Source organism: Syngnathus scovelli, chromosome 12, assembly GCF_024217435.2.
Source record: "Syngnathus scovelli strain Florida chromosome 12, RoL_Ssco_1.2, whole genome shotgun sequence".
In the NCBI taxonomy this organism is placed as follows: Eukaryota; Metazoa; Chordata; class Actinopteri; order Syngnathiformes; family Syngnathidae; genus Syngnathus; species Syngnathus scovelli.
The window spans coordinates 2,804,410-2,816,680 of NC_090858.1; the positions used below are offsets into that span (position 1 = coordinate 2,804,410).

Consider the following 12,271-nt stretch of genomic DNA (forward strand, 5'->3'; position numbering starts at 1 on the left):
CCGATACATTGATACGACTACACTTCCCGGGGTTCAGTCCCGAGCGTTCCAACTCTCGCGATAATACCGCGAGTTTTTTTTGTATTGTTTTGTTTTTTTCCCCCAGCGAATGACCTCCCTCCCCAGTGAGCAGTTGAAAGTGAAGCGATCGACATCATGGTGAGTGCACGCAACTAACACCGATTAGATCTTATTCATCTGCCAACAGTGTGTGTGTGTTTTGACAGCTTGTGATGGAATTTATGATTTAAAAAAAACACTGATTTCAAGCTTTACACGTATGACATTTCTATTACGTAACACCGGTCGAGCTGTACACTGAATGACAGACCGCCATGCTAAGTTTTGGTATTAAGTTTCCATGTCATTTTAACCCCTGTTGTCAAGTTGATTTTTCTTTCTTTTATATAATGTTTAAAGATAACGGTCTGTATTTGTTGTTGCCTACTTTTTTTCCTTTTATATAATGTATGTAGGAGAAATCTCAGAGTCTATATTTGAAGTAACCTAGATTAGGTTAATCCTGCGTGTAAACGGGAATGTCGACAACACCCTATGGAAGTGTGCCACCTAATGCCTGCCTAACTGCCCCACCTACATACCCTTGTGTGTGAAATCAATCCTCGTTCTAACGTTTCTCTTCTCTTCCACGTTCCCTTCACAGTCTGAGCCAATTCGAGTTCTGGTGACTGGTGCTGCAGGGCAGATTGCCTATTCGTTGTTGTTCAGCGTTGCTAAAGGTGATGTCTTTGGTAAAGATCAGGTAAAGGAGCTCATGTATTCCCTCATAATTGAAATGAGTTGGCGTCGAAACAGAGACACTATTTGCTTTGTGGCATGATGTTAATTTGTCTCCTCGTTCTTCGTGCCAGCCAATCACACTGCTCCTCCTGGATATTCCGCCCATGATGCCCGTCCTGGAAGGCGTTGTCATGGAATTGCAGGACTGCGCCCTTCCTCTTCTGAGAGGTAAACATTTAACTACAGTTTGGACCCGGAATAAGCAATGAAAACAAAAATGGCAAATTGGTGAGTTTTTCAATAACAGAGCAACCTTTTCAAAAATCTTCTATTCGCAAGGCAACACTGAGCCCTCTCCATTGTGGAATTTTCCCCATTCAAACGATGCTTCCCTGTGTTTCATGCACACATGGGGTTGGGGTGACGGTCTGTGAGAGGCCCTCCGTGAATAATACACTGACCAAAACGGGACCTCTGTAGCCAAACACTGTCGTTCCGTGTCGACACACACTTGTTGATTCACGCAGAGATTCTCCTCCCCCCGCAGAAATCGTCGCCACCGACAAGGTCGAAGTGGCCTTCAAGGACTTGGATGCCGCCATCTTGGTGGGCTCAATGCCCAGGAGGGAGGGCATGGAGAGGAAGGACCTGCTCAAAGCCAATGTGGCCATTTTCGAGACTCAGGGGGCGGCCCTGAACAAGTACTCCAAGAAGACCGTCAAGGTAGTAAGCGCCAGGAGTCTTTCCACGTCGTTGACACACGAAGGGGAACTGATTGGGATACTTTCAGGTTCTGGTGGTCGGAAACCCAGCCAACACCAACTGTCTGATTGCAATGAAGTCTGCCCCCTCCATTCCCAAGGAGAACTTCACGTGCCTCACCCGCCTCGACCATAACAGGGCTCGCTCTCAGGTGTGTCTCTGCGGGGGTTTCTACTTCCTGCTACCGTTTTGATACATTTCCGACTTCCCACGTAAGGAACGTGCTCGATGTGTGTGCCTGCGCCGCAGGTTGCGATGTGCTGCAGCGTCCCCGCCACCCACGTTAAGAACGTGATCATCTGGGGCAACCACTCGTCCACGCAGTATCCAGACGTGCACCACTGCACGGTCAACGTGTCCGGCAGCGAAGTGGCCTGCTTCGACGCCGTCAAGAACGAGGCCTGGCTCAAAGGAGACTTCATCACTGTGTGTAAACATCGTAGTGATTTTTTTTTTAGATGATTTTTTTAGGACCTTGCAGTTAGTCCAAACCAAAACTGTCTTTCCGGTGTTGCCGCAGACGGTGCAGCAGAGAGGCGCTGCTGTCATCAAGGCCAGGAAGCTGTCCAGCGCCATGTCTGCAGCCAAGGCCATCTGCGACCACATGAGGGACATCTGGTTCGGCACACCCGAGGTGAATTTTGCTCATATTTATTCTTTGGGGGGGGAGGTGTACTGACATATAACCCACGATGAAAATTAGGAGTTACTATTCTAAACAGGTTTGTTCTCTTTTTTTTATTTTTTTTTATCCAGGGTGAGTTCATCTCCATGGGTGTGTACTCCTCAGGCAACACCTACAACGTCCCAAATGACCTCATCTACTCCTTCCCTGTCCAGATCAAGGTTAGCATGGCTTACATTCTGGACCCCCCCCCCCTCCCCCCTCCTTTAGAGTGCTCTTTTCAGTAACAACAGCTAGTTACTTTTTTCATATAAACTCGTTTGTCCAACACTGGCTGCAAGTCTGGGCAGCGCGCTACTTGGAATGTTGCGGCTTAATGGAGTAATTAACATGCTGTTACTCCGTCCCCTCAGAACAAGACCTGGAAAATAGTGGAGGGCTTGGCCATCAACGACTTCTCCAAGGCCAAGATGGAGGCCACGGCCAAAGAGCTAATAGACGAGAGAGACACAGCTCTGGAATTCCTGGCCAAGTGACTACGTGTAGATGCCCGCCTGTGACAAAAACACTCCTTTTCAATGTCCTTGGATTCCTCATGTGTGTCTGTTAAGAGATGTAGAGTGTGTTTTGTTAAGCAGACGTGTCGTTTTTAAAGGTCACAAGCACAAGAGCTTCACTTGGGTTTTTTTTGGGTTCTCCAACTATCTGTCTAACACTTTCTTTTATCATGAATGACTACACTCCAAGAACCACTCCAATGTGAGCGTTAAGTCTACATAGTCACCTGAAGCAAGGTCATTTCATTTTGTCGTGTCGTTGAGGGGTGTTTGAAAAAACTTGAATTAATCATTCATGCTGTCATAATAAAAGACTTGAAACATATTGCACTTGATTCATTGGGTTTAGGAAATTACATTGAACACTCTTGCTGATGTCTCGATTTACGTGCAACGATGAAATGTGGCCTTCAAAGCACGAGGTCACTCAAGTCATGTTGAGGGTAGTCTTTTTAAATATGTAATTTATGGTCTAGCATGGCTGCTCATGAAATTCGACTCAAACTTGACTTGTACTGCACCAGTTGTCCATTTAAAGACTACAAGAACGTTATACAAGTTCATGGTAGACTGCAAAATATCAACTTGCAGTACCATCATGACACCAGTAAGGGGCAGAATATGCCTACTTTTCCACCAAGTATTCGTGCAGGAGTGCAGTGGCGTAATAACGATTGACGTCACCAAACGGACTGGTGTCAGCTCCAACAAAAAAAGGAATGTTTCTGCGCAATTTGTGTGCTAATATTTGGAAATTTCAAAACAGTATATGAATGATAAATGACGACGGCAATCGCTGAGCATCCTTAGTCACCTAATGGGATAAGCGCTATACAAAGGTAAGCCACTATTATCATCATCATTTTTACTTTATTACTTAGTCAGTTTGATATAAGAATTATTTTTCCGGAAAATAAAAAGGCACACATGCCAAAATAATGTGTCTTTTTTTTTTTTTTGAGTCGGAAATGCGTCGCACAACTTCATTGGGGCTTGGCGGTGACGTCATGAGAACACCGAGCTCTGATTGGCTTTGCCTTGCGCTGACAGGTTCCAATTCGTTCCTGTTTGGAATGTCTCGAGGACGAACCATCAAATATTTCTTCCTTTTTTTAGTCACATTCCACACGCATTTGTAATTTTTTTTTTTTTTTCACACAGCCAGCTTGGTGTGTTGACCTGTACACGCCACGGAGAAGAAATAAATACTTGCGCGTGCGTGTGCGCGTGCGTGCGCCCTCTGCGGGGAGTTGCTCGCGGTGGTCTCTTTCCAACCGCTGGACCGGGCCGACCCTATCGATCACCGGCATCCTGCGGCCAAACGGTAATACTAACACCCCCGGTTTAGTAGACAATGTCTCTTTTCACGTAACTACCTGGCTATCTTAACCCATTAGGGGGTTTCTCCCTTTTCCTCATTTCTTTCTTTCGCCACAGTGGTTACTCTTCCCCGTGGTGCGTTCATTGCACCTCCGTTTTACGGACATGTCCTGTGCGCGCATCGCCTCCGTACTTGTGCGTTTGTAAAGTTCCGTTACCTACGATCGGAGGATGGGAGTGTTCTTCCTGGTGGATTAATAATTGACATAGATGCATGGTGATGTCAAAAACAAAGGCGAGGAGAAATCGTCGCAGTCATGTGGTCGTAAAATCCCAAGGAGGGGAGTTGGCTTTGAAGGGGAGGAGAAGGAAGGAGGAAAACCCTTAGGTTGAGGTCAGTAGTCACACTGTCACAGCCAGGACTTGTGACGTGGTTTACGTCGAGCTGGAAAGGAGGAGGCAAGGGATAAAGCGACGTTTTGTGGGATTACATTTCATTTGGCGACTGACCAGGAAGATCAGTGCGAATGTGCGTAAAAACTTTGATGGGATGGTCCGATGATCTGTAGCGCCGCTGGTGATTGGACGCTCACTGTAGTCAGCACTCAGCCCAGCAAACTTTGCTTCTCCGTGGGATGACACTTTGGGATTAACTGGCAATTATTATTATTAGGCTTTATTCGTTTTAGACGTCTTATTTCTGATTTGAACATGGCCCTTTTTGTTGAAGGTAAGAAGTCGTATGCATATAATATTTCTACATGAAATATGTAAACTAGATTTATTTTGTGGATTCAATTATTGTGTTTACCTCTTTGACCTCAAATTCCATTTACACTATGCAGGATGTTTAGTTTAGTTGTCAAAAAATTCCAGTGGTCAAGTGAGGGATGTTGCAATGTGGCGTAATAAACACTTTAATTTGTAAATTGCTAAATTGCCACACTTCCCTAAAAGAATCAAAAATTAGTTAGCCACTTTCACACAGGTATCCTGCCAAATTGCAGCACAGAATTTAAGTCTGTGCTTTGAATCAAAGTTAAAAAAGTCAAAGTGTTTCATTTCCCCACCTCTTGCTTCACAGCCGGATATCACAACATCCTACTTGTCACTTTTATCCCGCAAACGTTTTTTCTTCTTTCCACTTTTTGTCAGAATTTGCTTCTGTAAGCAAAAAAGTGACACTGCTTGAAACAATACACCCTTAAAAAAAAAAAAAACAGCTACCAACTCCTCCTTTCTTTAAACGTGATATTATCACGTCTTGTCGTTTTCCACGACTTCACAGTCATGTTAGATCCAAGTTTTGGATCAGCAAGCAGCTGCTATAGCTTGGAAATGGGCCACAAAGTTTCTGTGCTGCCAAAGGAGATTTGGAGCGGGATATTGACGAGACATGGTGACAATTGCGATCATCACAACAGGATGCTTCACATCCCTGTTCTGGCATTTCACAATACTGTTCCATGACTCGTACTAGATAGACCATTGCTAGCTTTTACAAGCTTAAGTTGCGTAACTACACTTCCTATCATGTTTCACCGTGTTCATATTGTTGAGAGCGTGATTCTGATGAGCTTCCTTCCAAGTATGTTCTCACGTGCATAAAATGTTTCATTATTGAGACTCATGAGTCATTCTTCCCCAAAAGTGTCCTTCCACAACTTCATCAGAACCCAAGAATGTTTCTGCCAAAAAACATCTTGTTTCTAAATGTACGTTTTTTTATTTTTTTCAAACAGAATCAGACATCTGAGGTACATTTTCTCAGGAAATGTTTGACTAAATATAAATCTTTTCTCATACATGATTAATGTAGCTAATGTGGCTAATTAGCAGCTAGCCTGAACCTGAACTGCTTCTTTACTTTGTGATGGGTCACTTTTAAATATATGGAAAAAAAATCTAAGTGCAACCGACGCTGAGAGAACACCAAGTCGATATTTACATTCCAGTGTAGGTTTTTTTTTTTTTTCCCAACGGCCTTCATCTCTCTTCAATGTTATTGTTTCAATGGGACACATCTGGCTCATTCAATTCCCTTTGAATGCGATCATCTGACTCTTCAACTCTTCTGCCTATGCAGGTCTGAGAAACGGAGTGCTCAACGGAGAGATGTCTCACTTCCAGGAAATGATGCGGCAGCAGCTGGAGACGTCCATACACAGCGAGATGGAGAAGCTATTGGACACCGCGGCGGGCGCAGAGAGAGAGGTAACATCTCCATCGTTCGTTCTCGTCGAGCATCTGCTTGCGATTTGGAGGGGCGGAGGGGGTCGCCGGGAAAACACACGAGTGACACATACTGTGCTGCGGTGCCAATGAGGCTAACTTAATGCGTGTGTGTCGAGGGCGGGGCCACCAAGGGGATGACGTGTGCGAGGTCTTCGAGAAGCCTTTATGATTCCGCTCCGTTGTTCTGAATTCCATCAGCGCGGAAGAAACAATACTCTTGAATTTGATGCACCAGCGTTCTTTAAAAAGCAATATAAATCCGGAGATGAGATGCTCCTTCCTTGGTGCACTTTATGAGCTTCTAAACAAAGTTTGTGCTGAGCAAGCAATTTTATCTTCAATCTTCAAAACTAGCCAATCTTGTGTGTGTGGTCCAAAGGCCTGAAAAGGAATTTATTACCTCCAGCAAGGAGTTATTTGTCAAATTGCGTAAGCGCTGTGTATGTATGTTAGCATTTCCGCTAACAACCCAGGCTACACTCATATCGTCCGAAAATGTACCAAAAAAGACATTTTGTGTGTTTCAGGCATGCAAGAAAGACTTTGAGGGCTTCAGGAATCTATTCCACAGATTCCTCCAGGTTAAGGGTCCATCGGTGGAATGGATCAAGATACGGCGACCGCCTGAGGACTCTGTGAGTTGACCTTCTGTGACTTATGTGCTCAAATGGGTCACAAAGCACACACTGATAACACGCAAAGCAAGCAGTCTCGAAATATTTTACGCCGGAATCGAACTTTGGAGTCTTCATTGCTGAACACACATAATAAACAGGTTATGAAAGTCGACTTCCCTCCCAAGTGCGTTTATAACTATTGGACTTTCCTGTGCGTGATAAGCAACATATGTAGGATGTTTATCTTAAGACAAATAAAATTAAAATAAATATGTATAATACAATACGCTATCGAGACCGAGGTTACAATATATTGTATTATATACATTTTATTTTTATATTTTATTTATAAATTTTAAATATATTTATAAATATAAAATATTTATAATAAATGAAAATATTTCAGTTTTATTTCATTTGAGTGAAACCAGCCCAGAGATGGACCAGCCATTCGAGACTTTTTCAAAATTCCCAATGGCCACCCTGCTTCTGCTGTGGGCGGTCCGGTCCCCTCGGTTCCGAACTCTCCACAGCTGAAGCCGTTCTGTTTCTCCAAACACAAAACGATGCCAAAATCTATGAATCGCTGTCGTAATCATTCATTCATGCATCGCCCGCAGTCAAATTTGCAGCGAACCGCGAGCGTGTTAATGATTCACGGCCGACGACCCAAATTGGGGTTCACCAGCGGAACGGTAAATTGTTGATGGGACTGCCCGGCGGACCTTCTGTGTCGCTGCTCTTTTACAAAACGCCTTCAGTGGCTTGCCACAAAACGCACACACACAAAGCCTGCTCTGTCTTTCTCCATCGCCATTCTCACACCTCCCCTTGCTTCGCCTCTCACCAGCTCTCAGCACGCCTTCTTTTCTGTCCACCATATGTGACACATGAGATAAATAACAATAACTTTAGAGATTAGAGGGGATCAAAAAAATGATGCTAACGAGACCGAGGTTTAGCCTGCTAAATCAGCGAAGCCGACATTCTTGTTGATTTGTCAAACCGACTGCGAAAACGCCTGTAGGCCGCGAAGTGATCGTCTGAGGAAAGGGGGGGAATCCCGTCTAAACCGCACCGGTGCTAATTACGCGGTTTGCTTCGTAAAACGCTTTGCTAACGCGTATTACCGCACCTAGCTGTTCAAGTATTTACGCGCGTGTCAGCTACAATAACGTTTGAGCCTGATGAGCTTTGTTTATATTATGGAGGCAGAGTGTAGTGTTTACAACCTCATCCACTTTGAGGGAGGAAGGATATCACGCTTGCGGTTTGCCAGCAGGAAGTTTACACACATAATTTCTACTCTCGCCGTTGTCCGATTTCAATGTCGACCTCAAATGTTTCACTTTTGTGCTCAGTCAGCAGCACTCGTGACGCCATTTGTTCATGTGTGCCCAGATCCACCCGTACGATAAGATCGTGGCGCGAGGCCTTCCGGAAGGCGTCGCCGACAGCCTCAACAAGCTGGTGGTGGTCAAGCTGAACGGGGGTCTTGGTACTAGCATGGGATGTAAGGGGCCTAAGAGTCTGATCAGCGTCCGCAACGAGAACACCTTCCTGGATCTCACCGTGCAGCAGATAGAGGTAACCATAAACAAAACGTTGCTTGCTAAGCGCCAGAGTGTCCAAATAAACCAGCCGAGACCGTAACGGTGACTTCACAAGGGCTTGGCGGGAAGTGATGTCACGGTAACGGCAGCTCTGTCTCCGCTTGGATTGTTTGTTATGATGACGTGTCCTTGAGCGGTTCAAGTTACGCCTCACAGTTTTTGCTCTATGGTGCTGTCACAGAAAAAAAAAATGGAACGAGGCCTCTTCCATATGTGGATAAAACTAGGTATTGAATTTCCAACAATGAATGAATCTAGTTACGAAATACTCAGGCACACTTCCAGCGTCCAGAGATTCTAGAAGGATCTGTGGCTTGTACAGCAAACATTGGACGCCATGTGCTAACCATTAAATTCAATAAATCACTTGTAGGTGGCACTTTTGGGCCAGATGGAAGAATCTACCTTTTTCTTTAGCTCCTGTGTAATTATCTTCATATTTGGTCAGCGTATTGCATATATACGAGTGAGTGAGGTTGTGTTTCGTAAGGGCCCTGCGGGACACCGCCACCCTCCTCTTTCCCCCCCGCCCCCTCATCTACCAGTACACTGCTCTCTTGTGTCCCAATCACTGCGTCCCAGTTCTGCTTAGCTCAGCTCCGATTGCGTTACCTCCAGTCCCCAAACAACCTGTTTGTAGAGAAAATAGAGACCGTTCAGATACACCCAAACTTTTTTTTGGGAACACCGCAAGCGCTTTCACTCCACCGTGGATGAGGCCTCATTTTTAGTACAGAACATACTTTTTTATGTAGAGTACATTTTTCATCTGTTGTATCTCAAGGCGGCACTATACATTGCTAAAAATGCTAGTTAGCTATTAAATATAGTAAATAAGTGCAGTGTTAATTTTTAATTTGTCCTTAATGTCTTCTGCCTCGCTTTTGCTGAACTTTTATTCAACTTCATTGTTACTTTGAAAGCGATGTTTTCTTTTCAATGCTGCTTAGCGTAAAACGTTTGAGAACTACTTGACTAAAGTGCTTGACTCGCCTCGCCTTCTTTGTCGACTTTTGAGATGTGTCAACATGACACGTCACACTTTGAAATTGTTTGCAGTGCATATTAGCGTATGGGTGTGTTAAACATCCTGAAGTGTCGTGTTTTGTATGTCCAAATGGAAATTCTCCATCTGGTTAATGTTTAGCAAAGTTTTTGACTTGCTTTGAAGTAGTAAAAAAAAAAAAAAACTCCACCATTTCATCCATTCCAGACATTAAACGCGACACGAAATGAAATTACTTAAGGATTAGTACTGAGATAATTATTCAATTGTATTTTTTGTTTTGGCAGCACCTGAATAAGACGTACAACACGGACGTGTCTCTGGTACTCATGAACTCCTTCAACACAGATGAGGACACCAAGAAGATCTTGCAGAAGTACACACATCACCGTGTCAAGATACACACCTTCAATCAGAGCAGGTGAATATATTTCAAATGGAATTTGGAGTTTACGAGTTTGGAAGTGATTCAAAGGCTGACATCAAAGAAACGAAGCGTCCGAGCGTTTCAGCGCATCGAGCCGGAATTAATCCTGGACAGGACACGCATCCGTTGATCTCGCTTTGATCATAGCGCTGGCTCGGTTAAATCCGCTTTTGAAGTTCCCTGAGATGTTTCTGTGTGCCTTCTCTTCAGGTATCCTCGCATCAACAAAGAGTCACTGCTGCCCATCCCTACCAGCCTGAACACGACGGGTCAGAACGCAGAGGGCTGGTACCCGCCGGGCCACGGCGACATCTACGCCAGCTTCTACAACTCGGGCCTGCTGGAGCAACTGATTGCTGAGGGCAAGGAGTACATCTTTGTGTCCAACATAGACAACCTGGGCGCCACTGTGGACCTGCACATCCTCAACCACCTGGTGGGGCGACACAACGGCAAGCGATGCGAGTTTGTCATGGAGGTGACGGACAAGACGCGCGCTGACGTCAAGGTGGGTGCCGCCAGAGTGGCCTTCAGGTGGCGCTACCAGGTCATGGAAATTGTCAGAAGCCATTTGGCAAAAAGAACATTTCTAATATCTGGTGTGACTTTCAGGGCGGTACGCTGATCGAGTACGAGGGTAAACTGCGCCTGCTGGAAATCGCTCAGGTGCCCAAAGCCCATGTGGACGAGTTCAAGTCAGTGTCCAAGTTTAAGATCTTCAACACCAACAACCTTTGGATTTCGCTGGCCGCCATCAAGAGACTACAGGAGCAGAAGGCCATGGACATGGAGATCATCGTCAACAACAAGGTTAGATACAACAGCAAACTCATTGTCAAGATGCCTGTAACAATTTCCCGCTTATACAGACGCTGGACGGAGGTCAGAACGTAATCCAGCTGGAGACGGCGGTGGGCGCGGCCATCAAGTGCTTCGACAACGCTTTGGGCATCAACGTGCCCCGCAGCCGCTTCCTGCCAGTCAAGACCACCTCGGACCTCCTGCTGGTCATGTCCAACCTGTACAGTCTGGACGCTGGCTCGCTAACCATGAGCCCCCGCAGGGAGTTCCCCACCACGCCGCACGTCAAGCTTGGGAGCTCCTTCACTAAGGTGCCACGCTACAAATGGCAGAGTGGGGTTGGGATCTTAACCACAAGACTAGTACTCAAAGTGATGTGTCACATTCAGGTCCAAGAGTACCTGACCCGCTTCGAAAGCATCCCTGACATGCTGGAGCTGGACCATCTGACCGTGTCAGGGGATGTCACCTTTGGCAAGAACGTCTCGCTCAAGGTAAAGTGCCACACCGGTTTCGGGCCTAGGTTAGGGTTCCTAAGTCAGGTCAGGGTTTCAAGTCCGTGCGGTGTTTCTTGGCAGGGTACGGTGATCATCATCGCTAACCACGGGGATCGCATCGACATCCCGGCGGGATCCATGCTGGAGAACAAGATTGTGTCTGGAAATCTGCGGATCCTGGACCACTAAGACCATGCCCGCTGTCATGCCGACTACGCCTACACTGGTCATGTGACCACGCCCACCCGTCAGGCTTCATCCCAACCATGTGACCTGTTATTTTTTTGTTTTCAAAAAGACGCTGCCCCCTGCTAGCTGACAAACAAAACTCACAACTTACATGTGAATATAACAGTGTACTATACTATATGGTAGCAAATGTTTATTAACAAGAACTGAAGTAATCTGAAATGAAGTTGAAGGCCTTAAGTACTGTTTGTACATGTCATCCTATCACAACATTGTGAATTATTATTTCAATCTTAGTGTTTTCTTTGTGTTGTTAATCATCAGGAGATGCCAAACACACACACTTAAAGAATGAGACAGAAAGCAGCAATAAGTGTTGAAGTATGACTGAAGTCTGATTAAAGTGCAATATCATACACTGAACTATGGCTTTGTGGCTCACGTTATAAAATCTACTACATGGGGTTTTTAATAAGTGGATATTTAGAACATGTTAAGTTTCATGAAAGTTAGCAACACGAGGTTAGCTTACAGGAGAGGGAGAGCTATCACACAATAAAGCTTACCTTTCGACGAAAACGGCTTTCTTCCCGCCTCTTCATGTCAGCCAACTTTTGAGTTGTTCCAGACTATGTTTGGCAATGAAACCGTGTTGGAATTTCGCTCATGGGATGCCGTCCTCCTCCGAAATGATGCTTGCAGCTGTTGTCGCCATTTCAACGTTTGTACGACCTTTCGCATCCGCTGAATAGATATGAGCGAACGTGACGTCATTGAAGATGTTCGGGTTAGAGGTTCAATGTCAATGGGTCTTATTGCGCTTGCGCGGCAGCAGTGAACGCTACAACCACATAAGGGTTTTTTTTTGTGTGTACCCATAC

General features: G+C 45.3%; 3 protein-coding genes across 13 annotated transcripts in view; 2 read left to right on the plus strand and 1 right to left on the minus strand.

Annotated features, from left to right (window-relative positions):
- The window catches only part of wdpcp (WD repeat containing planar cell polarity effector), a 50,277-nt gene extending 38,124 nt beyond the window's left edge, over nt 1–12,153 (minus strand). For 4 of the 8 annotated variants that reach the window (XR_007484852.1, XR_007484853.1, XM_049735043.1 and 1 more), the window contains exon 1: nt 2–82. Coding sequence is in view for 2 of the 8 variants with exons in the window: in XM_049735043.1 (XP_049591000.1) it covers nt 2–9 (8 nt within the window). In the remaining 6 variants the exon portion in view is untranslated. Of the gene's footprint in view, nt 1; nt 83–11,956 lie in introns of those variants that run through there. The other 4 variants (XM_068652513.1, XM_049735045.2, XM_068652514.1 and 1 more) reach the window with 3 other exon arrangements.
- mdh1ab (malate dehydrogenase 1Ab, NAD (soluble)) lies at nt 26–3,010 on the plus strand. The gene is made up of 9 exons (XM_049735061.2): nt 26–159; nt 665–763; nt 873–969; nt 1,289–1,464; nt 1,532–1,654; nt 1,753–1,929; nt 2,024–2,137; nt 2,260–2,349; nt 2,542–3,010. Exons 1-9 carry the CDS (start codon nt 157–159, stop codon nt 2,662–2,664), a joined length of 1,002 nt encoding a protein of 333 aa, XP_049591018.1. The 5' UTR covers nt 26–156; the 3' UTR covers nt 2,665–3,010.
- On the plus strand, nt 3,390–11,813 carry ugp2b (UDP-glucose pyrophosphorylase 2b). 4 transcript variants are annotated; one of them, XM_049735059.2, is made up of 10 exons: nt 3,390–3,524; nt 6,092–6,219; nt 6,768–6,875; nt 8,259–8,444; nt 9,764–9,897; nt 10,114–10,411; nt 10,516–10,713; nt 10,773–11,015; nt 11,094–11,198; nt 11,283–11,813. In XM_049735059.2, exons 2-10 carry the CDS (start codon nt 6,121–6,123, stop codon nt 11,388–11,390), a joined length of 1,479 nt encoding a protein of 492 aa, XP_049591016.1. In that variant the 5' UTR covers nt 3,390–3,524; nt 6,092–6,120; the 3' UTR covers nt 11,391–11,813. The 4 variants fall into 4 exon arrangements, with proteins under 4 accessions (XP_049591016.1, XP_049591014.1, XP_049591015.1 ...); XM_049735057.2 differs by lacking the exon at nt 3,390–3,524 and adding an exon at nt 3,742–4,009; XM_049735058.2 differs by lacking the exon at nt 3,390–3,524 and adding an exon at nt 4,191–4,399.
- Nucleotides 12,154–12,271: the final 118 nt, after the last annotated feature.